Source organism: Strix uralensis, chromosome 5, assembly GCF_047716275.1.
Source record: "Strix uralensis isolate ZFMK-TIS-50842 chromosome 5, bStrUra1, whole genome shotgun sequence".
NCBI classification, from domain to species: Eukaryota; Metazoa; Chordata; class Aves; order Strigiformes; family Strigidae; genus Strix; species Strix uralensis.
In genome coordinates, this window is record NC_133976.1 from 43,552,977 (window position 1) to 43,580,382 (window position 27,406).

A 27,406-nucleotide genomic window follows, 5' to 3' on the forward strand; every position below is an offset into this window, starting at 1 on the left:
CTGCTTTCATGCTGACAGTGTTTTGCAAAGGTGCTGCTATGAATAATAGCAGTCCCATGTGACTGGAGATGACTCCTATTCCACGTTTAAAAAAATCAAAAAATGAAAATCTAGCAGCTGTTAAGTAAAAAAAAAAAAATTTTAAAAAAATCTATCAATATTAGCACGAGTATATCTTGAAGTAGTTATTTAGAAACGCTGATCATACTAACAGTCTCTCTGCCTGGCCTGATTTTCTGTGTTTTTACTTAAATTTACTAGTAACTGCAGAATGAGGAAAGCAAGTACACTTGAATGAATATGTAAACCATTTTAAAAAGCGGTAGTTAAAAATGGAGGTATAATTTTCCAGTTTTTATGGAATGGAGTAGAACAGTTTAAATATGTCATGCCTCTAGACGGGCATTGTTTTTCTGTTCTTTTTGTTAAGAAAACCTGACTTTTGGCAAATAGTATAGTACAAGTTTCTGAGGGAGTTATTATAACTACACCACCTCAGTTCTGAATCTCAGCTCTCCATACCTTATAGGTTTTATTTAGAAACTCATGTTTGCTAATGCTGCTACATGCTTTGGGTTGCAAATTTTGAGCTACTGTAAAATGTTTTCTTGTGCTAACATAACATAAGCTTAAACCAATCTAAGAACGTGTGCAAGTTTAAATCAAAGTTCTTGACCATATTAACATGGCTACAGAGCCAACACAACTTCATGATGGCCTCTATCATGATGTAGAAAGGTGTCCCTTAAGGCTGGCAAATTGTGAGATTTTTATCCTACTAAAGTTTGTATTTTCTTCATATTAGTACCAACTTGCTTAGATTTTTATTTTTGTTAGCCATTCTGATTAACATAACTTGAACTTTGTGGTTTGTTTGTCACAGAATAATGTTAATTGTCCACTAGGAGTAGTAACTATAGACAATTAATTACCCTAATAAAGTCTGACTTCAGAATGTCAGTAAAATACTGTATTGCTTCTGTAATTTAGGGTGGGTGCCTCAAAACCTTTGCAACAATCTTTTTGCACACAGAAGTACTAGTCTAAAAACTTCAGTTACTAATTACTTTCATTAGAGCTGACACTATTCTTTGACAAGCAGTTTTAGAGACTTAGTGCTTGAGGCCATCTTCCTTTAATTGGTGATTTTTAATTGGAAGTCTTTGTAATAAGATTCCAAATCCATTCTTCTTCTTCTGGAAAATTGCCCTGTAGCTTTATTGGAAGAAAAAGAAATTGCATGCCTGCTCTATTTTTATAGCATGAGGCACAGCATTATGGTTGGAGAAAGGATTCTTGTATTTTTAGAGCTTTTTATGATTACTTACAACAGACCAGAGTACTAGTTTATACTCTAATGTTCAAGTGATAAAACCTGTCATGGTAGTTTTCACAAATTCTGACCATCTTTTGCTCAAGAAGAAAGTTTCTAACCTTAAACAACTATAATGAATTGTTTTACTGGAGCTTTATTTATGATATAAAGGTTTAAATTACTGCAAGTGTTACTTTAATATTCAGGTGCTTGGTAAGAATTTTCTTGTAGATATGCTGAAGGTGTCTGGAAGATCATCTGATCTTCTGGATGTAAGCCTAGTGAGACAGAAAAGGGCAGTCAGAACAATGTATCATAAAGAACAAACTGAAAGATTAGCAGTGCGTTTTCTTGAATTTCAGGGTGGTCATATGATATAAATCTCAGGCTTAATGATCTGTCTTCTAAAAGACGCATCACAATCCTGAAAGCAAATTGAAACAGTTTAGATGAATTCAGTGTACTGAATTTTTGTAAATGTTTCCATTTTATTGGATTTTTTTCAGCAGCTTCTGAGTCTGGTATATTTGTTAAAATAGAAATCCTATTCTTGCTGGGAATGAGGAAATTAAGTTCTGTATTTATGGATCTATGAGTCTATGCTTGCTTGAACTGTTTTGCTACTTCCCTTTAACTGTATTTTGCCCATACCAAAGGACACTTATGTCTTGCTCTGTTTAGTGTATTCTAATCTTCTACTGTTTGCAGAGTAGGGGTAAATGCCCTCAAAAATCCTACACACTAAATCACTGTATTTTAATTTAGTTTTATTTTTAAAGGAAAAAAACGAAGTATTTTAAAGTATACTTTTAATAAAGTGAGACTAGAATTTCACATTTCATTCTTTTTCATTAGCATTTATAGGTAGAACGTTCTCTTGTGTCCTGTAAAAGTTCAGGGCACATGTACCAAGTTCATATCTCAGTTGTTCACACAGCCTTTTTAGTACCAGCTGAACAAATAGTGCCTGTTTTGTCAGAAGGTTCTTACACTGCTCTGTTATTCTAAGATGTCAGGTTTTCTATAACCCAAAATATTCACAGTATTTTTTTTTGGTTCTACCACTTCCATTTGGTGCAAACGGGAGTGTGCAGTTTTCATCAATTAAGGTTTTTTGGTATAGCATACTACTTGCAATGCTAAGATAATAACATGATATAATCCAATTTATAATTTTAGAAATAATTTATCATTGACTAATACTATATTGATTATCTTATTTCAAATATACTTCAGGTATTGATGGGTTTTAGGTGAAAGAAAACAAACACTGAATACTTTTTCAATTAGGGATCATTTTAAATATTGGGTGTAAGAGAATTCATTATGATTTTCATGCTTTCACAAAGCGGTTACAATAGCATATTGTTTTAAAAACTGTAACAGACCAGTTGGTGCAGTTAAGCAGTTAAAAACAAAAAAACCCATTCATATTACCGAAATTAGCTTCAGGAAGACATCGAAAAGCCTTGCATGGAGAAAGAAAGAAGCCAGCAGCCGTGTTTCTAGAGGAACAAAAGACTCAAACAATCCAAACCCCAGGCCCAGCTATTCAGAACTTCTGTTCTCATATCTAAATACTTTTTCTAAGTTAAAAAACTAAGTAAATTTTATAAAACAAAATTGGGGGAGATGGAAATGAATTGATTTTTTTTTTTTTGCAAGCTAGAATTGTTTTTTGAAATTTTTTGTTAGCTAGAAGATGGAGGTAGAGAGCTTTTGCAGAGCTTCAGTTGATTAAAAATGGATTTTGTCTTATAAGTGCCTAGTCAAATGAGGCTTCTTGTGTAGCTACCTCCTGTTATCTATCTGGCCTCCTGAATCCCTATGTATAGCTCTTAAAATTTGGCAGGTTCATTAGCATTTATTGATCTCTGGCAGTTTATACTGGCTGCAGATTTTTCTCTTCAGGAGAAAAGGATTTTATTACTGGACTTGTAGTTAGTGGAAGGAAGCATCTTGGTATGTAATGTGCACTTTGGCTTAGTTTCAGACTCTTGTATGACGTGTAGCTGTCATAGTAGGAAGCTGCATGTGTTTGGGTCCTTTTACATAGTCTGTAGTCCAGGATGAAAAATAAATTAGCTCATCACATGTTTACCTCGCTCATGAGTTGTGGGGTGCTTGTTGGTTTTTAATTTTCTTTTTAATGAGATGGTCTTCTTGGTTTTAAGTGGTTTCCTGGAATAATATTCATCCTGTTGTTCTAATAATGAAAGGATATTGATTAGGACTAAAAGTAGAAAGTGTTTTCTGGATGTTTCTGCTTTGTCTCTCACAAGGAAAACTGGGGAAACCTCATAAAAGACAGCAAATTGGTGACCGGGCAAAAGGTGAATGCCTGCTATTATCATGTATTTTGCAACCCTTAATAATATGGTAATGTATTTTTCCTTGCATAATTGTAAATGAGGATGTTAGGACAAAACTAGGCACTCTGGCGAAACAATTCCCTACCCTGTAGCTAATGCAAACCTACAAGGGTTTCTTGCATATGGAGAGTTTTGAGAGATGTCTGTGATAAAAGTTGCTAAGATCTCTCTGGAAACAAATGTCAGAGGGGAGTTCAACATAATTTTAGATACATCTAGTGTGGACATCCAAATCTGAGCTAGTTGCTTAAGCTTTCTTTGTAGCCAGTGGAGAAAAATAGCCACTTGTAGGGCACTGCTTCTCTGACTTAATTTAAATATCTTGATCCTGAAGATAGATTGGATGTGACTTTTTCCTTCCAGCTGTGTATAAAGACATACTGAGTGATTTAAGGTAGTGAGATGAATCCCACAGTTGGAGTTGTTTATCTACATCGGATGCCAGAAATATCCTGGAGAAGACCAACTCTAACTTTCCTTTCTCCTTCAAAGTCTGGTGGGTTTTTGAAGATGCTAATGAAAAATACTGCTGACTGTGTCTTTCTCCGTTTATGTAGTTACTGCTCATCTGTACTTAATTTTACTTTCTCGTGTAGTCTCCCAACATCTTCCATCCTCAGCACAGAAGCATCTTATCTGCCACCGTTTACACTGTCAGCATTGCACTCATCTCACACCACCGTGATAAAAGGAAAGGCAAAACTTAGACTCTGTGGGAAGTCTCCTACACTCTCTCTGTATTTTATGGAGTAAAATGGGGGAAGGGTAAGTTCAGAAAAATTCTGCATACTGAATTTCTCCTAGTGTGGGTTGGATCCATGGACAGCTTCTTTATCACACAGGTTGTCCAAATTTCAGTCAGTAAAAAGCAATTCCAAACTTTTAAGGTTATAAAAACCCTTCTAATGGATAGAAAATAAATTGTCTTTCCCCCTGTCATGAGTCTACACATGATGTATAGTAAATAGGAATGGGTAGTATTTTTTTCAGTTTTACCTTTATTGTTTGTAACAGATGTCTGATTAAGGTACTTTTAATGAAAAAACAGTTTTCACTGTTGTAGCAAAACCCCCGTGATACTTTTAGTGTCCTAAAGAAAATGTCATCTCTCTCTAACTATACAAATAAGTTGAACCAGCTTATTCCTGGCAGCAGGCAATTTTAGAAGAAAAATAGGAAGAAATTAGATTGTATAAATACTAAAGTCAGAGCTTTTGATCTGTATTGTATCAAACTGAACTGAGAGTGTTTAGGTTATAGTGTAGCTGGTGTTTTTTCCCCTGTTACAAATTTGCTGGAAACAGATTATTAGAGGAAAGATTAATTAGCCTTTAGTGAATTAATACTAGCATCCTACTATATAAGGTACATGATTAAAATTTTAACTTGCCAATTTTTTTTTATTAGAAATTCACAGCCAATTCCTCCCCCCAGTAGAAGGAATACAAAAGTTATTCGTGATATGCTTCACATGAACAATGAGACTTTGTTAGCATTTCAGAAGTCAAAAAGGGGCCTTACTTGTATTTATTAATTTCAGGGTTCTTTCACATCACAAGAGCCGTGTAGAAGGATTTGAGATACTTACTGTTATTCTGTAGAAATTTTGTGTCTATTAATATTTGCTTGTATCTGTACTATGTAGATTTGATTATCAATGGTTTATGTATTTTTTTTCTTAATACTGCTTAATGCCTTCAATAAACGTTTTTTCCAAGAGTGGTCAAACACAATAGAATATACTTGTAAGGATAGTCCAACACAATAGCATATACTTGTACGTATATAGCACAATATGTTTGAACATCTACTCTGACTTCAAAATCCGATTTTTTCAATGCATGCAAAAAATTGTTGTGGTCTTTGAAGTGTTATATACCAGTTCGGTACAGTTTGCCACATAGTGCTTTATTTTAAGTCTTATATTCAGGGTTTTGTAAGACAAACACACAATATATTAAACTTTAATTACAGTAGAAGTTCTAATGACTACTGAAGTAGAGAGAAATATTCATCAAGTTACTCAGAATATAATGTAATTTGGGTGTGCAATGATTTGTGCCTAAAGTGTACTTTTTGCCTGGATAATGCTGTAGAAGCTTCTGCCACCTAAGCTTTGTCAAATATGACATCTCCTTGCAGTTATGACTGACAGGTATCTTTAGTCAGGTTTTTCAGGTCTTTTGTAGGTTTATCAGAGTAAATAATTTTCCACCTTTTGCGAACGACGCATGTCTGAAGGATTTCGTTTTTCAACATCATTGCTAAATGAAGAAATGTCAAGTGCTGTAAGACTGGGCATGTTATATGGCAACTCATTCAACACAGGAAATATATTTTAAAACTAATGGGTTTTTTCTGTCTTTATATGGTATTGATTTTATAAACACTTCCAGAGAATACCAAATCCTGTGTTTTTGTAAGTATTGCATGTATTATTAGTATGTTAAAAATAACTTTCACTGATGTAAAATATGGGTATCACCTTATAATGGGGACAGGTTTCAGACAGTACTTTTCTTGGAGATAATTGGTGTTGAGATGTGATGGCCATGCAACAGTGGTCGTTACAGCACAATTCCTTCTATGGCTAGAAACAGTCCTTTCTGTCATCTAACGGGAATTTCGAGTCACTGAAGACATAGGCGGTCAAATGCCTATCTTATAAATAGAGCTCTGAAATGTTTATTGTGAGAACAGGAAATACTTTTAAGAAGATAAGTTTCATGGAATTTAATTTATTTAAAAGGGAAAATAATCACAAAAACTGAACTATCATTATTCATTCTTTAGAAGGGTAAGTGCTTTAGAAATTCCTCATGGAGAACAGCATTTGAAAAAGTAAGTTTTCAAGTTTGAGCGATAGAAAATACTGAATACCAAGCTGGTTCTTACAGCAGCGCTGAATTTTGTTAATTCAGAAGACAGTGACTCAAAGACATCCATAAAAATTGAATTTATTTAAATTCTATTTCAGAATTACCAGTGGGTATTTTCAAGAGGAAATTTGTTTTAAAACTTCAGATTCCTTGACTTCAAACACATCTCAATTTTTTCTTTATACATCTTCCATTCCTTGCTAATAGCGTTGCACTTTTCTACAATTTTGGAAAATCCTGGAAATCTGATCCAGGAATCATCAAAGCCACGGAAGAACAAAAGAAAAAGGTAAAGCCATGATTTATATCAAACTTCTTCAGCAGCCTGCCACCAGTTGGTCAGAGTAGTTTGTTGTTCAATAAATGAAATTTCAGTAAGTTGTTGAATAACAAAAGATCTAAAATGTTGAAAAGTCTTCCACGCTTCTTTTCTCAGATTTGGAATATATGTTCAAGTCTTACTGGTGTGAAGGTGCATTTTGGTCGTTTTGAGTAACAATATAAAATTGCAACTTAAATTTTCAAGATAAAAAGTTTAACAAGCAGTTGGGTGAAAATGAAAATGTGAAGCTTCAGAATTTTGCCTTACTGAAATAAATAACCCATTATGGGAAAAGTGTTAGTTAATTTGATTTTATAAAAACTTTCCAGACTTTTAAGCACCTCTAATTTTCCTTACATTTGTGTCTGAAAGTATTAAGCTGATGAACATTTTGCAACTAAACCAGCCAAAACCCCTGGAAATCTGGGCTGGTGTTTTGTTTTGGTATAAGTATTAGAAAAAATATGGATGATTACTGGTATCTCTCTAAGATGTTATTACACTATTATTAGCATTTCTGATTTCTTTTAAGTGCATTGTTCTTAGGAGCCAAACTGAGCATTGAATATGCCAAAATTATACAAGCAGCAGAAGCATTTTTTTTTGTTTCACTTTGGTTAAGTTTCCGAGAACCTCACATCCCACCAAAAGTGAGTTTTGAGCTTCTACTTCATGGTCACTTGTGAAAACACCCATGCTGATTGACATCAGACCACTTGGAATTACAGCCTTATGTAGGAATGAAAACATAATAGCCTTTAAAAGGATGGTTGCGATACCTGAAATTATTTTTGTATTCTCTAGTGGGTTATAACTGAGTTGTTAGTTGATGTGCAGATTTACTCTGCAAACTCCCTTTCTGTTACTGCAAATTTGCCAAAGTAAATTCCAGACTAAATTCTCTTCCTTCAACTGGACTAAATTAAATAGAATAGTCAGCAGCTGCACTTTGGTTTGGATTCAGCAAATTGCACAAATATGCAATTAATTTGATCTAGTTGCTTAAGTAGTTAAGTGTGGTTACAAAAGCCTTGCTGAACTGGATAGGAATTGTAAAATGCAACTTCTTCAGGCAGATGCCTATGGGTATGAATGTTTTGGATTTCTTAGGTTGCAGCTAAGCAAATTGTAAAATGGTCTATTACCGGGATATAAGCCACTGTAGGGTGTGTGTCTTACCTTCGTGCGATGTAGTGCTTTCTCACATTTTCATAATTTGTCTCCAGATGTTTAATGTTGAGTTAGCCTTTGGGATAAGCAAAAAAAAAATTCTTTTAATTCCACATGACCAAGTTAAGTATCTTTTTGAAAATGTGTAGTAAGCAACAATTTCAGATGTTTATTCTTCTGATATGTCATGTCCTTTCTTTTGTGTTACAAAATAACCCAAGTCACTCTTAAAATAAGTGAATAAATAATAAATAAAGTTTTTCAATAGTTCAAAAGCATAGAAAATAGACCCAAGGTTTACAAAGCACAACAATGTGGCTCTAACTTGAGTGCTTCTGGTCTCTGTTATAAGCTTTGATGAGAGTTATATTTAGAAGTTATTTATCTGCTCTTGTTCAGTTCCGTTCTCCGGAGCTTTGGGATCTTGCTTGTGGACAATACTGAGCTCCAGTGTTGAGCATCACACCTTGTATTTCCTTTGTGCACCCTTTCGTTAGTCTGTGGTGTAGTGTATACTCCCACTGAAATCAGAGCAGCTATGAAATTGTCCAAGGTATCAAAAGCCACACCGGCAGCATTGAGATGATGGTAGATATGTCTCGTTGTTCTTTTTTTCTTTCTGTTCATCTGGTTTATTTACAAAAGTTACTCTTGTGAGGGAGGCCCTTTAATTTCAAGTCCTGTAGTGGTGGGAAATGTTAGAGCAGTGAGGGATGGCAGAGGGGGAGGAGAAAGGGACGTAGAGTACTGAAGTTGGTAAGCTGCAAGAGGAACATAGAAGGGCTTGTGAATAGCAGTGGCTGGTTGGATAGGGGATCTGAAGGGTGGCAGTGGTGGAGGCAAGATTACTGGGCCAATAACAAATGAACTACAACAAGCGAGGAGAAAAAATAGTCCAACTTTAAGAGCTTAGAAGTGTGAGAAAAAAAGATTGTTCCTCATTTACCTGAGTTCAGCAGGGAAAGCATTAAGACACTGGTTTACCCCTGAAGTGCAGACTGTAGCTTTTACTGGTTACTTTGAGGAAAAGTTTCCATAATTTTTTCTGAACCAGTTATTAAGTGTAGTATTCGGGAGGAAAACTTCTGTGACTTCAGTCAAGATACCCACCTTAGTGGTCATCATCTAGTTAAGGAAGTTATATTGCTATGATGAGAAAATAGTTGTAAGGACTATTTCATTGCTTTTGCAGTTAGAAACCACCTTGATGCATATGATATACATGATTTGAAAGGGAGTAGTAGATTAATCTATTTGCCATTAGGCTATTTACTACTCTGAGCAAATTCCTTCTGGTTCAAGGAAGGCTATTCTGGCAAAAGATGTTTTCAGGATATTTTCCATATGTTGCAAATGTTATTTAAGTCCCGCATGGCATAATTTCAGCTGCTGAATTTTAAAAATTGTTGGAAACAATTTAATGGAATAATAGGTTCTTTCTATTGCAACAGTGAAGTGGATATTGAAGGAGTGTACAAAATAAAAAAACCTATCATTTAGTGTGAAGGTATAGGTATGCTTTAACTGACACCTACTTCTGTGTATTACTTTGACCCATAAGTATAAAATTATCTGTAAGAGGAGGTTTGGTTTGCATGATTTCTTTTCTTTCTTGAAGCTTCAACATCTGAGGAAAGAGGTTAATATAGATTTAAAGGTTTTGATGAGATACTTCTGGAAAGAAGTCTAGTTTTTGGACTGGCTGATCCTGCTAGCTAGTTTTATGTGTGTTCCTGTTTGGAAATCTAGCTGCATTAATTTTAATATGTTTAACAACAGGTTAGTCAAACTGGTGCTAATCACTGTGTGGATATATCAAAATTAATATAAGCTTGCTTTTTCTCTAATTAAACCTAGATAGAGTAGGAATAAGTATAAGCTAGAATTAACTTAGAAGCAAATGTGCATATTGGTTTAATAAAGTAGGTCTAAAATCAGTTTCACCTGAATTTTAAGTTGTTCCTGTGTGTAGAAAGTACTTGAAATGAATAGAGTTCACAACCCTGGGTCTAAAAAGCAGCTATTATATGGTTGTAAGCATTTGCTTATATGCTAAATTACAATTTTTGTTTCCCTTTTCTGTTTTTCTGCAGACAATAGTAGAACTTGCAGAGACAGGAAGTCTGGACCTCAGTATATTCTGCAGTACCTGCTTGGTAGTGTATTTTTTTAATCAATTGCAGCACTGATTCCCACCCCCACCCCCCCCCCTTTTTTTTTTTTTTTTTTTAAATGCTAGGCCAAAATTAGATCTTCCTATACTGATCAGGTTTTTGGCCTTAATAATGCAATTTCAAGGGCAGGATTTATTTGTAATCTTTAATTTAAGCAGTGTTTTCAATAAATAATGTATCTGTACAAAAAAAAACCCTGCAACAGTAAGAGGAAAAAAAATTATCACTGTGGAAATAACTTGCCAGTGTCAAAATCCAAGTATCCCATATGTCTACCAAGATGGTGATATACCTAACAGGTTATGAAAATCACAGGTCACATTTCACCACCTCTGTAACTCACAGTAAAATTATGTGGTGGTTCTAGGAATTTTTTTTTTCTTTTTTTTCTTCAAAAATCAAGTGTATTTGTCAATTTGGCAGTAATCAGGAGAGGGGTAAAAAATAAATATTAATTCTGGTAAAGCTTGCCAAATTGCGAGCACATACTTTTCTTGGAGTAGTTAATACTTAGTTTCAGCACAGAAAATTTAAAAGAAAACAACTGCTTAAGGGGGGGAAAAAAGTAACCGTAGTAAATGTAATGCATTTCTTTTTTAGAAAGTTACCTATAAATATAAAATTATCAATGTCATCAGTGTTACACTGTAATGTTCTGACCTATATAGAACATGAATGATGTTAATATTCCTAAAGCTGTGTCTGGAAAAATAAATACAGATGTGACACCTTAAAAACTGTGTGTGTGTATATATGTATATATCTCATAACACTTTAATATCAGTTCTTTTTCTACTGCCATTTTATATTTCTTTTGAAACATAACCTTTTAAAAAAAATTGTTGGGAATAACTTAGCATTTTAAATTCCACCAAGTTCTACTTGTTGAGTTATATTCCTGTCTTTAGAAATCAAGCTGTAAGAGTTTATGTTAAAACTCAGTTATGAATGATGCTGACAGAATTGTGGAACTCAAACTCATTCTGTATTTTCATTGTTAAAAAGCTGAAATGAAGCTGGTTGCTATACAAAGCTTAATAGCTAGGAGAACTTTGTATGGGAAGAAAAAAGTCCTTGTATAACAAATAGTGTGAAAATAATTTCAGTGCGGTTGTATAGATGCTTGTGTTAAATAGTGTATAGATTAAGCTTAATAGCCAAGACTGCTTTAAAAATTAGTATCAAGTTTGAAGTTCTCCAAGGGGTTAACAACAACAAAATCAATTCATGTTTAAATTGAGGGGGGGTTTCTATTTAAAATATGTCAGGGTTTTTTTGCTTTTCTAAACGAATGTTAATAACCGTTACAGATACGGAAACCAGTGAGGTCCAAACACTGTGGTGTATGCAATCGATGTATAGCGAAGTTCGATCACCACTGCCCATGGGTGGGTAACTGTGTAGGTGAGTCATTTGCTAAAATACAATGTTGTCTTAACAGGTAAAGAAGGGAAAAGCTTCTGAAATTGACTCTGGGTGTTGGACAGTTTTGGCTATTCTGATTTCATGGTGAAAGTGACTTGGCTTCTGCCAAAGACTGAGAAGAACTGTTGAGGACTTTTGGTAGAAGGAAAACCATTTTCAACATTGAGCTTAACTTTCTTTTTCTGCATGTGATTCTCTGCATTATTCTCATTTGTATTGTCTATTATATACCCATCCTCAAAATTGTTCTGTGTCTAATTCAGTTTCCTATGCATATATTTTTATTAACATAAACCCTAGTAGTTAAAAGATGCAAAGCTTAACTGTTTTTTAATATCTGCAGAAAAGGCATGTACCAATTCCACAGCTGACTATTATCCATTACATAAGATACAAATTTCCATCTTTACCAATAATTTTCAGTAATTTAATGGGAAAGTATATGTATTCAAAAGTGTCATGATTATAGCAGTTAGATACAGAATGACTTCCTATTGAGGTATTCTCCTCTTTTTGACCCCCCAGGTAGTCATTTATTCTCCCCAGTAATGATGAAAGGAAAGATATAGAACAGGGATAAAGTCTCTAAATGCTACTATTCCCTGTCATACCTTTTGAGAAACTTATTTGATAACCATTATTATTCAGGGAGCACTGAAGATTTCAGAGGTAGGAAATGAGTCCAGCTTGCTTCACTGGTTTATTTTTTTAGGACACAAGCAGAGGCAACTTTAATCTTGGGGAGGAATTAGGGCCTGGATTCATTGACAGCTGGCAGCCAATAAATGCTTCATTGTAGTCCTTCCAAATACATATAATAATGGATAGTCACAGTAGTTTGGTCTTACGATCAAGAGTAAAATAGTCAATGCTAGTATTTGAATTGTAATAGAACATCACTAAAGTGATAAGATAGGCTTACATCACTCCCTTCTATTTTATATTTCCTATTGATTTCCTACCTGAGCTACTTTTCATTTATATTTTAGATGTTTTACAGTGAAGAACTAAGACATCTTTGATTAAAACAGGCAGGAGGGCATGGGCTCAGGTTTTGGAGGGTGTTTAGTGACTGTTTTACAAGAGTGCTGAGGAGTACTTGTTAATGGGACAGAAAAATCCAGTATTTTAATCAGTAACTAGAAAAGCATAAAACAGACGGGGGAGGAAAGACCTTTGTGTGTAATAAAAGAGTATGTGAGTAACGGTATTAGGTGGAGGAAATGGTTTTTAAAAATCAATGATGATGGAAAAGCAGAATCCTCTTACTAATGGTCTTGTACAGATTGGGATAACTGGACATAAAAGTAAACATTAGGATCTTGAAAGTATGCTGGGAAAAAAGCATTAGAAATCACACTATGGGAACAGCCCTGAACTGGAGGGAGTGATGGTCTAAATGACCTTATATGGTTTCTCTGTCGCAGACTGGTACATGGTGACTCCAAGCATAGGATTACAAACCAGAATCCATTCTTAAAACAGCATTCATGGTATGTTTGCCAAAAAGGGAAACATGAATCGCGCTTTTCTGGAAAGGTGGAATTTGGAAATGTTTTGTGTAGACTTCCTTCAAATGTGTTAGAAGGATAAGGATTTTACTAAAGATAGGACTGAGAAATATTATAAGAGTGTGTACAGACACTAAAATAAATCCTTTGGGGTTAAAATTTGGCACACGAAGAGATTGAGAGAGAATATTTTTACCTTTCTGAAGAGGTTGACCAAGAAGTGCAGACTATTCGAAAAATAAATAAATTGGCAATTGAGGAAAATTATTTTCATCATACCTGCAAAATTTTAGTTAAAATTACAGTGAGCAAGTCTCTATCTTTTTAATGGAGTATCAGAACAGCATTTTGTTTTTTTCAGTTGGTTCTTTGAAAACGAAAAATAACAGATTTTATTAAACTTGTAGTTACATTTCAAACACAAACTGCAGACTTGCCACAGAAATTTTGTTTTCAAGTAATAGCATGAAAGGAGCTAGAGCCAAATTTTAAACCGTTAAGTCACATGGGTTATGCTGTCGTTGTACTGAATTATTGTTCTGATAGCAGTGACTCAGAAGGTCACTTGTGTAATATGAGAAATTATTTGATGGTTTAGAATAATGATCACTGTTCTTCCCAGTCAAGGTGGTTCTTCAAGGAGCTAAAAGTAGGAAAAAGTAAGACATGAACAAACTATCTAAATCATGTAATATAACTCCATCCATAAAAAATCAGTTATCTTTATTGTATGTTACTACTTATGTATAATATAATAAAAGCGATTAGAAACAATTCTTACAGCAGTGTTTTAACTGTGGAGGATAACTGACTGTGTTCCTGCCAGTCCAGGGTGAAACTGTAGGGAATAGTGCTGTGTTTTGCCCAATCTTATTTAAGATACAGAAGAAAGGCAGTTTCTCCACTTTCTTCTTTCAGTCTTTTTTTTAACTGACCAAGACTGTACTTGTGTCTCTTAAAGTTTTACATGCTACACATGTATGTTCTTACCAAATACAGACGGATTTCCTGTTAAGCAGAATTTGGTTTAGTATTATTGAGGGTGCTGCTGAAGGAAGCATCTCATCAGATGCCTCTCAGATGGACCTCTACATCACAGTTTAACTTCTGTTTTTTAAAAAAATGTCTTTTATGAAACTTAACAGTTCTGAAATTTAGAATGCAAATGAAAGTGGTACCTTAGGAACATTCCCAACACTGTTTCTCATATGCTTTTAGTTGATCGAAGGTAATGTTACAATATATTTTGTCTGAAGAGGAAATGTCTTGTGTTTAGTCTAGCTTGTGTTGTATGTGTATTTTTCCTCATCTCTTACTTATATGGTCTTTCAGTTCACTTGCTAAAAGCACTTGATTATTTTCTGCCTCCAGAGGATGCTCTTGTTTTAGCAGGCAAAACATTTGACATAATGAAGAAGTAAATGCTATGCTGGTGGTAGATGATGACAGCCAAATCTTTTGTAGCCCATTATCATCTCTGTCGGTTTAGTTTACAGCCTAGAGCTGTTGGAAGGTTGCAACAGTGGACATATTTTACAAACAGAAGGAAGGCTGAGTACTTCAGAATTATGATGTACTCGCATAAGAGACATCTTTTTAGATGTAATATTTAGATTAATGTTAAAAATAGATTAGTCTTTTAGTAACTGAATTTTCTTGCATTTAAATTCTGTCTTAAGCAGAATGGTTTTTATCTCATTCATTGTTCTAGCCAGATTGTCAGGCCTCATCTGTTCAGTTACATGTATTTGTTTTACAAGTTCTATTAGATATTTAATTTTTAGCTAGCTCCATCAAGAAGGTTTAAACCTAAGTTGTGAGTTAGCTTATTATCAAGGGAGGTTGTATATTCGTATTTCTATTTCTTTTAAGAAAGTGAACTCTGCAGTCTGATGATTTTTTAATGGAATTTAATAAATATTTATTGATGTGTAATTCCTGTCTGTTCAGGGCTCTGCAACAGCTGTCACCAATGTTCTAAATACTGTCTATCAGGAATTTTATTACCTTGTGGAAGAGGTTGCAAATGAAGTTAATTTGTGTGAATTGCAGCTGTAATGTGACAGATATTGAAGAAAATAAAACATTGCTGCTTTGTCTGAGAAGTAAAAAAAAAAAAACCCACAACTGAGTAAACCAGCTGATTTCACTGTCTTGAAGTTACATTGGCTTAATACGGGAGAGTAATGTTTCTGTATACAATAATAAGCAGAACTTCTAAGCAAGCAATTAAACTTTCTGGTGTAGTGTTGTCTGTCTTCTGAAAGTGTAGTAATTTGATCCCTGTTGTGCAACTTTAGGAGCAGGGAACCATCGCTACTTTATGGGATACCTGTTCTTCCTGCTTTTTATGATCTGCTGGATGATTTATGGATGTATCTCTTGTGAGTAAATGTAGTTTTTTGGGGTTTTTTAAATGTCTTATAAATACTTTGTTTATCTCCTGGTATGGATTTGTACAGATTTCTGTGTTATCAGAGTTTGAGATATTTTTATTCTGAAATTGAACTGCATATTAGTAATTGACTATATTGGGTATTTTAAGTTAGATGATGATGTTTTTTTTGTCCTAGATTTTTTTTCTTCATCACAGCCAAGTATGTGCATATGTCATGTATTCAAGGAGTTGGGAAAGGAAGAGAGAGCAAGTAAAACTATTTTGCCACATTGTCATTTTCTTATTTAATTTAATACATTCTAACATGGGCATTATGTTGATGTACAGTAAGCATATCTTGAATCTTCTGTATGGTTTTTGACACTTTGTTTTTTCTCCAGACTGGGGTTTCCACTGTGAGACAAGTTATGCAAAGGATGGATTTTGGACCTATGTTACACAGATTGCTACCTGTTCTCCGTGGATGTTTTGGATGTTTCTAAACAGTGTTTTTCACTTCATGTGGGTGGCTGTGTTACTCATGTGTCAGATGTATCAGGTATGGAAGAGCACTACATTTGTAATGCTAAGTCTTGGGAGTAACATAAGAATATCAAATAGTTCTGTCATTTAAATTTTAATGTTCATTATGCAAGACCAAGTGTTTAGTCTCTCAGCCGCACTGGAGGAGGCAGGCATCTGTTGTCTGTGGATATTAGGCATCATTCACTTGTGCTTTTTTTTTTTTTTTTTCAAGAAGTTAAAATACCTACCTCTTGCTTTCCATTCTCAGAATGACAAAAAGGCAAAACAGACCAGAGAAAGGCAATAAAGACTAATAGAGGATGAGATCTGTCAGTCAGACTTGGAATAATAATGCAATGTGTCATTAGCAGAAAGAGGGTGCTAACTTCAAAGGGGATGCAAGAATCTGTTACACTGCTTCAGTGTGATTTCAGATCACATTACTGTACATCTGACCAAACCCAAGTTTTTCTTTATCTTTTTTAAGGAAAGACAAGTGATATGAAAGCCTTTAAGTATGACTTGAAAGTCTTTCGGTATGACTTGTCATTAACAAACCAATTTAATCTTTCCAGAGATCCTGGAAATAAAAATAATCTTCTAAGGCTTAGGTAAAACTTTTGAGGAAATTTTAGTCCTCCTTTCTCTACAATATTCGTCATTTACAACTTGTATAAATTTCAAAAACTTATATTTGTGAGCAAGAGCCATTCAGTCTTTGAGGTCTTTCCTGCCAAAGACAAGTGAGCAGAGGTAACTACATGTATTTCAGGTGGCTTTCAAAGCAGTCTAACCCACCAGACTTCTAGCAGAATAAGCATGTAACTTTCTGGAGAGCCTTCTGTCATACTTACATCAAGATCTATTGAGGATTCCTGTTAATACAATCTGTGTACAGATGAATCTTTGACTTATGCTGCTTGGAAAATACATCTCAATATTTTGTACTATTAGTGAAATTAAGCAAAATAATTGTCATTTGACTGCTTTAATAATCGTGGAAAAATGAAAACCGAACACACAGTCATATTACTAAATTTCTTAGGAGTTTTATGCATAGAAAACTCATTATTGTTCTTGCAAATCTCTTTGGAGTTTGCCATAGTGATGAAATTGATAAAGACATTCTCTAAATTGCTTCTTTTGATTTGCAACTGCACAGCCTCTACTCTTGCTGCCTTTTCTTTTTTCTCCTTCATAAAGTTTGGACTTGTCCTTCTTATTGAACTGACCAGAGTAATTGTCCAAACACTGCCTACTATCTTAGAAAAATAATTTCAAACCTTTACTTCCTACTTCAAAAGTTGGCTGTTGAGAGCCAGTTTATATACATAGACATGAAACTTCACTGGGTTTCATGGAGGCAAAGAAAATGCTTGAGATAATAAGTACATCCAAAGGAGGCAAGCCAGCTCAAACTTAACTTTTTAAGGGTTCCTGCTTTTGTAACGTGCAACAGAGTTGACTTCCTGTGTTTCACTGGGAATGACAAGATTTTTATCTTCCTGTAGTATAAGGCTGCTAAGGGAGTTCTCACATCTTTTTTCTATTTACATCATATTACAGTAAACTCCAGTTTTATGTACGATACCCTTTTAGGCTAACATAGTTGCAAAGCTGTTGCAGAAAATCATAGCCTTTGAGCCAAATGATTCTGTAAAATGAAAAAATACAGGCAACAAAAAAAAAACCCCACCCACTTTTTTCTGGTCTTTTTTTGTCTCGCAGACAGAAAAGTTATATTACTGCAACACTGGAGCTATAACCAGAATGTCGGGAGGAAAAGAAAGTCATTCAAATGCTATGTAAAGTAACTCCTGAATCATCTGTTATTTACAGTGTGCTTCAGCTGACAATATAGTAAAGACATCTCTTTCTTTTGAACTAAGAAGTCAATGTTTATTCAGTGATCATGCCTTATTTCTGATCACTTTCAAAATTAAACCTTTTGCACAGTCTCGTACAGCTGTTGTATGGTGGTTTATGGCGAGACCTGATAATTTCCCCAGACAAAAATTCCTTCTTCCGAAGAAGGAATATAAACCAGTGAATTTGTCCTCCTTTTTCAGTCTGGCTCGTGCAGGGCCTGTTTGCATGTTCTCACATGAGCTAAATTGTTTACTCTTTTTCCTGTCTTCAGATATCTTGCTTGGGTATCACGACAAATGAAAGAATGAATGCAAGAAGATACAAGCACTTTAAAGTTACAACCACATCTATTGAAAGCCCGTTCAAGTAAGTTTTAAAGTGTAAACATATTTCTTATTTGTGTAGCCTTGCATACATTTGAATTGTGCAGCTTGCTGAAACAACATAGCTAAATACTTTTAGAGTATTTTCACTACTTAGAATGCTGAATCTGTCAGCTATTTTTACAGTAACATGTTCTATCCAATTAAAGGAAGTGATAAATGTTTTGTAGTGACCCGGGACAGGGATGGATAAACACAGAAAAGAATGCTTTCCAGCAGTGGTCATATTTTGCTGTAGAGTTTATGGGGAAATAAATATTCCCTTTATAAACCAGATGCCCAAGCCCAAGGTAGTTGCTTAGTGCATGGTGTCAGTGTTGACCTGGATCTTCACTTCCACACCAGGCAGTTTCTCCTGAATGATTTTTAGCGTGCTGTTGAATTTGCTCTGTGCAGTAGCTCCCCTTGCTCTCTTTACTGTGAGAAAAGAGGCAGCACTTTCTTCCCGCTCAGGAGGAAGAGCATGGGCAAAGCTATTTGTGTGAAAGGGAGCAGGATGTCCCAGGAACTGAAGTGGGTGTTACATGGGTGAGACATGGGCTTTTGGGTATCGGTATGTAAAGGGCAGGTTGGGATTCTCGTTTCTGTAGTGATGAGGGTGCAAGCTGAAAGAGGTGGGCTCGGGGATGAAATAGCACTGGGATGGGAATACGGTGGCATGGAGCAGCTTGTGGAGCCAAAGCAGAAAATAAATGAAGGCATGAGGCTGGTGTGTTGGGTTGAGGGCACGTTACAAAAGGAGCAACAAAAGGACAGAAGCATGTCTCATTCTGCTGCATATGCTGCGTCTGCTGTGGGATCTGCTGCTCTTTCAGGTGACACCCAGGAGATAGGTGTTATTGTTGCAGTTTGATTTTTGTGCTAGAAGAGAAATTTGTGGGATCTTTTTTTAATATCTCTCCATACAAAACTCCTAGTGGTAAGCAGTCAAGCATCTCTCTCTGACTGCAGTCTTCCTACAGATTAGAGTTGTGACAAAACCAGGTAATTATTTTGCTTGAAGAACACAGAGTGGTCCACGGGATAGGAAAAAACTACTGGTTTTGTCCCCAAATTAATGTCACATTCAGAAACTATTTTCACTGAAATAGCTGCTATTATAAAAATGACTGCTGAAAATAATACCAGATGTCTAAAAGAACTGACTTGGCATCACCTGTCAGATGAAGCATTGACATCAAGGAGTTGTCATCTCCTTGTTGCTTAGACCTGCTCTTGCATATATCATAACATGAGCTTCTCTTCCAGAAAACCATGATCTATTCAGCCCATGTGTAATTAAGTTAAAAAACCCAACATGTTGGAATTTTGATGTAGGTATTTTAAATATTTGACATTTAAGTGATTCAGCAACAGAAAGTACTTGAATAGTTCATTTAATTCAGATAATGCTTTCTTAATTTTGTGTTGTCTAGGGACTTAATTGATCTTGGACCTGCAGCCGGTGAACCAGTGTGTATGACAGAAAAAGATATTAATAAAAATGGAAGTTATTCTAGGAAGACGTTCACTTCATGCTGTTTTATCTTGCATCCATCTGTACAATTCAACTTTCCTCTTAGAAAGGGATCTGAATTACCATGCTATGCTACATGATGGTGCACTGCCAACAATATGTTACATTTCTCCATACAGTTTTGGTAGCTAGTGGAAGAAAGTTAAGTGTCTTAGTTGTGTCCAAGGATCAAACATTCACCAGTCTGGTGACAACTTCCTATTTCAGAACTTGCTCATCAGCAAGCACTAAGATAATTCTTAACTGAATTGGTTTTCTACAGTTAGGAACTTAAAGGGTGAAGAATTGAGTTTGTAGGTAGACAAAAAAAATATTGTACTTTGTTCGATGAGCTGTGATATTGCTTACTAACATGTGGTTTTGTTTTGTTTTTAGCCATGGATGTATAAGGAACATTATAGACTTCTTTGAATTCAGATGCTGTGGTCTTTTTCGGCCTGTTATCGTGGACTGGACAAGGCAGTATACAATAGAATATGACCAGACTTCAGGATCAGGCTACCAGCTAGTGTAGCACCACCTTCATCCTGTGAGCATATCATATCTGAGTGGTGCCTGAAAAATTTTCTCTCTCTCTCTCGAATCCGCATCCCTTGAAGAGTAGCATGCTATGTGTAGGGCTGATGATGAATCATAAGGTACCTTCTCTTCATCAGAATTTTATTAACAAAAGTAAAAATGGACAGAACAGACTGCCAAACCTGATAAGGAAGAGGAGGAAGATCGAAAAGGGATTTTAACAGTTCTTAACATGAGAATTATTCGCGACAGCATATTCACAGTATTTGTTGTTGGGTTTTTTATTTAAGGTCTTTCACAATGGAGCATGAGATTATTGAAGTATTGACATAAGTAGTTACGTTGTGCTGAGCAGAAAAATTTATTTCCCAGTATGAATAATTCCACTGAAACAAGAATCTAGAATATAAAACTAAATTTCATGATGGCAGAGTTCACTGATCGCTATGTTGTAGTTCCTGTAATGTGATTTTTTTTTAATACAGATTTTCTGTAGTATTATGTACATTGAAAAATGTGCTTTTCAATACTGTTATAAACATCATGTGGTGGGAATCCACTGTAACATGTTAAATTATAGCAGTAGGGCATGTCAGATAATGTTGAGAAAAGATACTTTGCCCACATTTTTTGGTGATTGTTTTTGCCTCCAGTTAGTGGTACAACTAAATACTTGTAATAACCCTGTTCTGAGATTATATAGTCTGAAATAAACAATCGCACAAATAAGGAAAGCTCTACTGTCAAAGTTAAAGGCCTGCTTAAATGCATGATACACCTGTAAAACTAGAGTACCGTATATAATGTTCAGGAAAAAGGTGGAAAAAATTAATTATCTTTGAGTTAATTGTGTAAGTAACTTACAAACTAGCAATGTTTCAGTATTAGGTTTGGTCCTCATACAGTACAATGTTGTGTAATTGGAGACATGTTAGAAGAGAAATTGCATGGGGGAAGCCACAGATGCGAAAGCAAAAAAATCTCAATTATAAAAAGACAGGATAGTTTTAAATTGAATGCAACTGCAGAAGAAGAACCCAAAGTTGTCTGAAATGCTTATTTTGTTTGGATGTAAAATAATGGAAACCAAACTTTAAAAAAAAAGAAATTAAAAAATCCCCATAATAGCACGCGCACACAGAAAATGTAACACAACGTTCTGAAGAAGATGGTGTATTGGCACGTGGAAATCACCCTTAATTTCTTTAAGTTCTCATGCTACAGATATGTTTGGAAGGTAAGGAATGATCTGAAATTGCATTCCAAAGGGGCTTTTCTTGAATGTGATGCACTGATTTTTGTTATGGTGTTTTCATATACTCATAGTGAATTGTTCACTGCTTCCTTAACTATTGTTTACAGAGAGACTGAGAATCAGGTTAGTTCTCTTCTAAGTGCTGTAGCAACCCAGTGGTTCAAGAAACCTGTGAGGGGAGTTTGGGGAGGGACCTGAAAGCAGATGTTTGAGACCAGTGTAAAGAATGTGTATCTGTATATAAATAATTTATCAAATAGTTTTCTCTCTGTGAGTGTGTGTTTAGTGTATTTAAAGCTGCTCATTTTCATTTTATTCAACCAAAAAAATGTAGGAAGATATCTAATGAGCTTTTAGTGATGTTCAATATTGCTGTTAATAGGCATTACGCCCTGCAAATTCACTGCATGTTTGATGCTTGGCAAAATTAGCGTTTTCTGTAATATGCAGATTACAGGTAATAAAGCAATCTAGTGGTATTCCCGGCCCTTGCCTTAGTGAGAGGAGCAGTGAAACTGTAAATAGTTGATGTTCAGTATTTGCAAGTAAACATTTTTTCTGTAGTTGTTCATTGATCTCAAGACACACACTTAGTTTGCAAGTACCAGATATCAGGATTTACAGAAGTGCAGCATTAGAGTACTTGAATGTTTAATACTGGAAAAAAATCAACATTGTCTTGGACACAGTTTTAATGGGAGAGGTCTGGGTACAGGGGTGGCAAGAAGCTTTTGCTTTTTTTGTCAGACAAAATTTGTAATCCTAATGAGGACACGTTCTGTTTCAGTGAGAACAGTTGACATTAGTTGCTCATATTTTTTTCTAATCAGAAAAGCATGAAGGCTTTACAATGTTGTTTATTTTAATCACCAGTAATGTTCTGCATATTTGTTCGTTTCTGTTTTTTTTTTTCACATTTCTGTTGGGGGTTGGTTGACTTGAAGAACTTCAATCCACTTTATTAAATATTGCCTAGCACCAGAAGAGCAGTTCAGTACATGATACAAGTTTTGGTTTGAGTTGCCCAGTAGCATTAACTGCCATGAATTGTGTCATGCAGTCCGTGTCAAAAATGTTTGCAAAAGAAGAGGTGATCTTTGGTAGTACGTAGCGAGTTCTGCACAATTTACTTGTTAATAGCTCTCTGGTGACCGTTTCGTTGAGACCTGCAGAATTTGAGCAATAGTAGGTAGTTGTGAAAATTAACTTGCATATATGGATTTGGGATGTATGAAGTTTCCAGTGCAAAATGTAACTTGTCTTGAGTAACACTGAATCGTTTGACGTGAAATCATAAAATCAAGCAGGGGGGAGCCAACTATGCAGCATTTTTCTGTCAAGTTATCAAACTTAGAATTCACTTGTTGAACCAAAACTGCATTGCTTCTGGAACTTAACAAAGCTGATCCAGACCAACGGCAGATCAGACCAACTTAATCTGACATAAGTAGAATAAATTGGAATTTTGTCTTGGCCCTAAACATGTGCTGTTTCTTTGCAGGTTTCTGTATTCTTTGATGTCCACCAGATTTTTTTTTTTCAATTAATGTGTAAAACAGCCTCACTACATTTTAAGCTATGGATTTTTTTGTATATTCTTTATTTATAACTGTGCCAAGTATTATTTTAATACTGTCGAGATCTTGATGTATTACATTGTGAACAAAAAAATCTGTAAAATGTTTAATAAATTAGCTCTCCTTACATAAATTAAATCTGTTAAATTTTGTAAGTTATTAATCAAATAAATATTGACTCTTAGATGCAGTGTTTGTCTTGACTTGGGACGTGATTTCACACAGTGTTGTTTCTGCCTGATTTCAGAAGCCGTACTATGAGAAAATAGCTGCTATCTTGCATCTTATTTTAGTAAGGTCTTTCAGGAAAGATTTATAGGTGTCTCAGAGATAGCGTGCACCCAGTTCTGTGCTAATGTGAAATCCTGCAAACCACGCTGGGTTTTGGTAAAGTATAATTTTGTACTAGAGTTACCATTCCCTGATTAGATGCTCCATTCTTTTGAGCAAAGCATGCTGGCAGGGTAACACTTCTTAAGGGAGAATTTCTCCTAGGGAACATTTCAGGTGGCCAAATGTATGTATTTAATGGCAGTTGAGGTATTTTAAGGGTAAACAAGACATCAACATAGGGCTCGGAGGTATGACCAAGATGTGTGTGATTCTAGATGGCACTTGCACAAGACAATACCTTGGCTCTTCTGGTCCATGCTAAAGGTTAGATTTTTGAGTAGAAACAAGGTAACTATCCCAGCTGGAACTTAATCAGGATATTTATAGCCAGCAATATGTATTAAAGTATAGAGCTAGGACTTAAGAGCACACCTAATGGGCAGAAAAAAGTCTCTGTGTTTTCTGCTGGATGTGGGTTCAGTATTGACATCAAGGATCGTTGGTGCTGTTCTCCCCTTCCCCAAGCAATGGTTCTGGTGAGGCTGGGCCCAAGCTCACCTCTGCTGCCCAGCCTTTGACTTGTCTGGTTAGATCAGGGAGGGTACTTTCTTTTTTAAAAAAGACATTCTGTGCTGAAGATCTCCATCAGACACTTGCAGTGCTTCAGCAGAGAGGTTGCTGCTCTTGGGAGGTACGAGTGGGCTCCTGATGGCTTGAAAGGTGGTGACTGGGTTTGTTTTATTTAGGAAGAAGCCTGCCCTCTGCACCCTCATTATGGCTTGCTTAGAGTTTACTCCCTTGCACCTCCCATGAGCTGCCTTTAAGTAAAATCAGATGTTTTTGCTATGAAGGCAGTGTCTGCTTGTGAATACTTGCATTTGGATTTTATCCACCTTAGGCTACTGAATGGCGATCAGTAAAAATTGCACCTACTAATTCCAGGTTGAATATATTTGCAGTATCTTATAAACTCAGTGCTGTATCTTATAAACTTTGTGCCATATTCACATTGCCTCCAACCTTATGTACTACTTAAGATCTCCAGATCATGAAGTCACTACTTTTGAGACCCAATTTCTCCTGGAATTAGGGCTCCAACCTGAGACTAACTCAAAGCATTACTCTAGCCTGGGCTGAGCTTTTTTTCATCAGTGCTTTTCAGCTGCAGCAGTAACCAAGTGGCAGCACTTCAGTGTAGGGTACTCATTTCTCTTGACAGGTATATTGTCTTTATGGTTACAAGTTTTCTTTATTCCTTATTTTCTTTATTTTTCTGCCGTTAAATAAGTTGTTGGGATGTAGAGCGGTATGGAGCTGTGAGTTACCGCTATGACTCCCTCCAGGAAATCAAAGCCCTTGATTTTTAGCAGTTTAAATCACTTCCAATCACTTCTACAGTTCATTTTTCTAAGAATTGAAAGCTGTATTTTATAGGTAAATGAACAGTGTGTTAGATGACTTTGTCAGCATAAACTGCATCTGCCAACTCTGCTAATGTGGTGGGTTTAGATCCATTACAGTAGCTACATCAACTAATGGGGAGTGGTTTCATCGGCTCAGTAGTGGGTCAAAAGCCTTATTTTGGTTTCTGTCTATTGAACAGTGCCACTCAGCATTTTATATAATGCCTTTCCTGAGAAGAGAAAGCACTTCCATCAGGTAACAACGATATAGAAAGGGAATATTGTCATTGTCTTCATGTCCTCAGCTGCTGGGGCCTGAATACCACTTCTAAGTTAGAGCTGTCCTTGCTCAGGTTGGAAGAGTCAGAGGGGATCAATCCTTCCAATGCCACTATCAAGGTAGTTGATAAAAGAGAAAAGTACTTTTTTTTTTTTAAAAAAAAAGGAGAAAAGTATTAGGATTATCAGTATGAGTAGCAGGACCAAAGGTTTCTGCCCAGGTTTCCTGGGCTGTGTTCTTGCTTGCTGCCTCACTCCCACCTGAAATGTGAGCTGTTTCTGCATTACTGTTGTCTTTTTCAGTTGTAATCTTTCCCTCTCTGTGAACTGCACAAGCTCTTGGCTCACATTTTGAGCCAGCTGTCTGTTCTTCCTCATATCCACATTGTTCCTTTGTAACCCCTACAAAATGCTCTTTGTGTATTATTTTGACTAGTATGTATTTTTCTAATTAGGCTTTTGGCTTCCACTGCTTCACTGCCTCAGACCACAGTGGTAGATGCTGCTTGAAACTCTGCCTTAGACTGTGTTGACACACGTGCTTACTATTTTATTGCAGTGTTCCCAGTCTTGAATGTGTCTCCGTAAATCCACTCTGTGAAGGTTTTTTTTTTTTCCCCCAAAAAGTATCAGCCTGCTTCCCAAACCAGTCAGAGTTTCAAGTCTCATCTTTTCTTTAACTAACTTCTGTTGGGTATGATGAGAGTTGAAAGTGAACCTGCCCCTCCCCCCAGAACACCATCTGGGTTGTAGCCCCCAGGGCTGGAGCTTGCGCCTCCCCGCTGATGTGGTTGGCCTCTCGGGAAGCCCTTGTGCAATAGCCTGCCCTTCACTGGCAGGGATGGAAAGACACTGTTACCTGCAGGTGCGCTCCTCTGAGGCTCGGTTTGTACTTTTAAGAGGTGTTGATGCCCAGATCTCATGCCTCCTCCTTACTGCAGGCAACAGGAAGCCATTAGCTTTGCAAAGGGACCTTGGCAGAGGAGCCTGAGCACACTAGTGAAGGTCTGCTTCAGGTGCTCAAGAAACTTAGAACTAGATTAAAAAAAAACCAAATAATAAAAATTGTGAAGCTGCTCATACTAAATGCTTGTTACTTGCAGAAAAATAAGGCAAGCTGCCTTAAACTGGGTGATTTTTGCATAACTATTACAGGCTTAAGTACTTCATTCTCACGTAAGGCCTTTGGGGTGGCCTGGTCCTGTGGCTCCTGTTGAGGTGACTCCCGTTTGCTTCACAAGATGTGCAGTTGCAGGTACTATCAGCTCAGGCTTTGCAGGCTTGTGTTGGGAGCTGCTCTAGCCCCTAAAAGAAGCCAAGTTCTTCTGTGAGCTTTCCACTCAAGATCTGGCTAAGGCAAAAGTAATTGCCTCCCAATTGCAGACTTCTATTAGCAGCAGTTCCTAAAGAGTTACATTAGCAGAGTCAAGGCCCCTGATGATATGGCCTCCACCCATCTGGTGTGTTCACACAGAGTAGATCTACACTGCATTCGATGTGGTTAATTGCCATACTCCTTGCCCATCAACTTGAGTTCAAGTCACCTTTACTACCAGAGCACTTAAAGACAGCATTTTATTCTGCTCTGTTGTTGTGCTGCAGCTACCTTGTCAGATGCTGTCCTCCAGAGGCTGAAACCCTCCACCATCTTCAGGGAACTAAGGGTCCTAACACTCCTGAGAAGAGGTCAAAAGCTGCCCTTAAACCTGAGTTTGACATCATAGTCCAAAGCTTGGTCAACTGCTGAGTAGGGACTGTAGCTGTCTCCCTAGAGCACTCCTTCTACACAGCAAGTCCTGTGCATAGTAACACCTCAATACCAAAGCAGGCGCAATCCCACAAAATATTACAGTGGTAAGATTTGTTTTCCATTCACTAGAGCCTCTATGGCAGCAACAGTGAGCCACTGAGGCACACAGCGACTTACACTCTATCACTTTCAGAGCTGTGTCACTGCACAGAGCAGTAGATTAAGATTTACTACTTCTGTGCAGCGAGCAGCAAGTTGCCTTGCACATGCATGTGATGGTGTGATACTGGGAGACAGTCGTCCACCTCTGAAGGCCATGACCAGCGCTCAGTATGTCCAGATTTCAGTCACACTGATGCCAAGTCTATAGCATCATACCTCCACACCTGAAGTACCCCAACACCACTTCCTATACTTATCTTTTATTGCTGACAAAGCATGTAACACTTGGC

At 36.3% G+C, this 27,406-nt stretch overlaps 1 protein-coding gene across 3 annotated transcripts in view; it reads left to right on the top strand.

Moving 5' to 3' along the window:
* ZDHHC17 (zDHHC palmitoyltransferase 17) overlaps nt 1-23,379 on the top strand; it is an 80,891-nt gene extending 57,512 nt beyond the window's left edge. The window contains exons 11-18 of one of the 3 annotated variants that reach the window (XR_012629221.1): nt 6,731-6,855; nt 10,152-10,214; nt 11,543-11,636; nt 15,469-15,552; nt 15,947-16,104; nt 18,211-18,305; nt 20,214-21,594; nt 23,114-23,379. Coding sequence is in view for 2 of the 3 variants with exons in the window: in XM_074870630.1 (XP_074726731.1) it covers nt 6,731-6,855; nt 10,152-10,214; nt 11,543-11,636; nt 15,469-15,552; nt 15,947-16,104; nt 18,211-18,305; nt 20,214-20,352 (758 nt within the window). In the remaining variant the exon portion in view is untranslated. Of the gene's footprint in view, nt 1-6,730; nt 6,856-10,151; nt 10,215-11,542; nt 11,637-15,468; nt 15,553-15,946; nt 16,105-18,210; nt 18,306-20,213 lie in introns of all 3 variants that reach the window. The other 2 variants (XM_074870630.1, XM_074870631.1) reach the window with 2 other exon arrangements.
* Nucleotides 23,380-27,406: the final 4,027 nt, after the last annotated feature.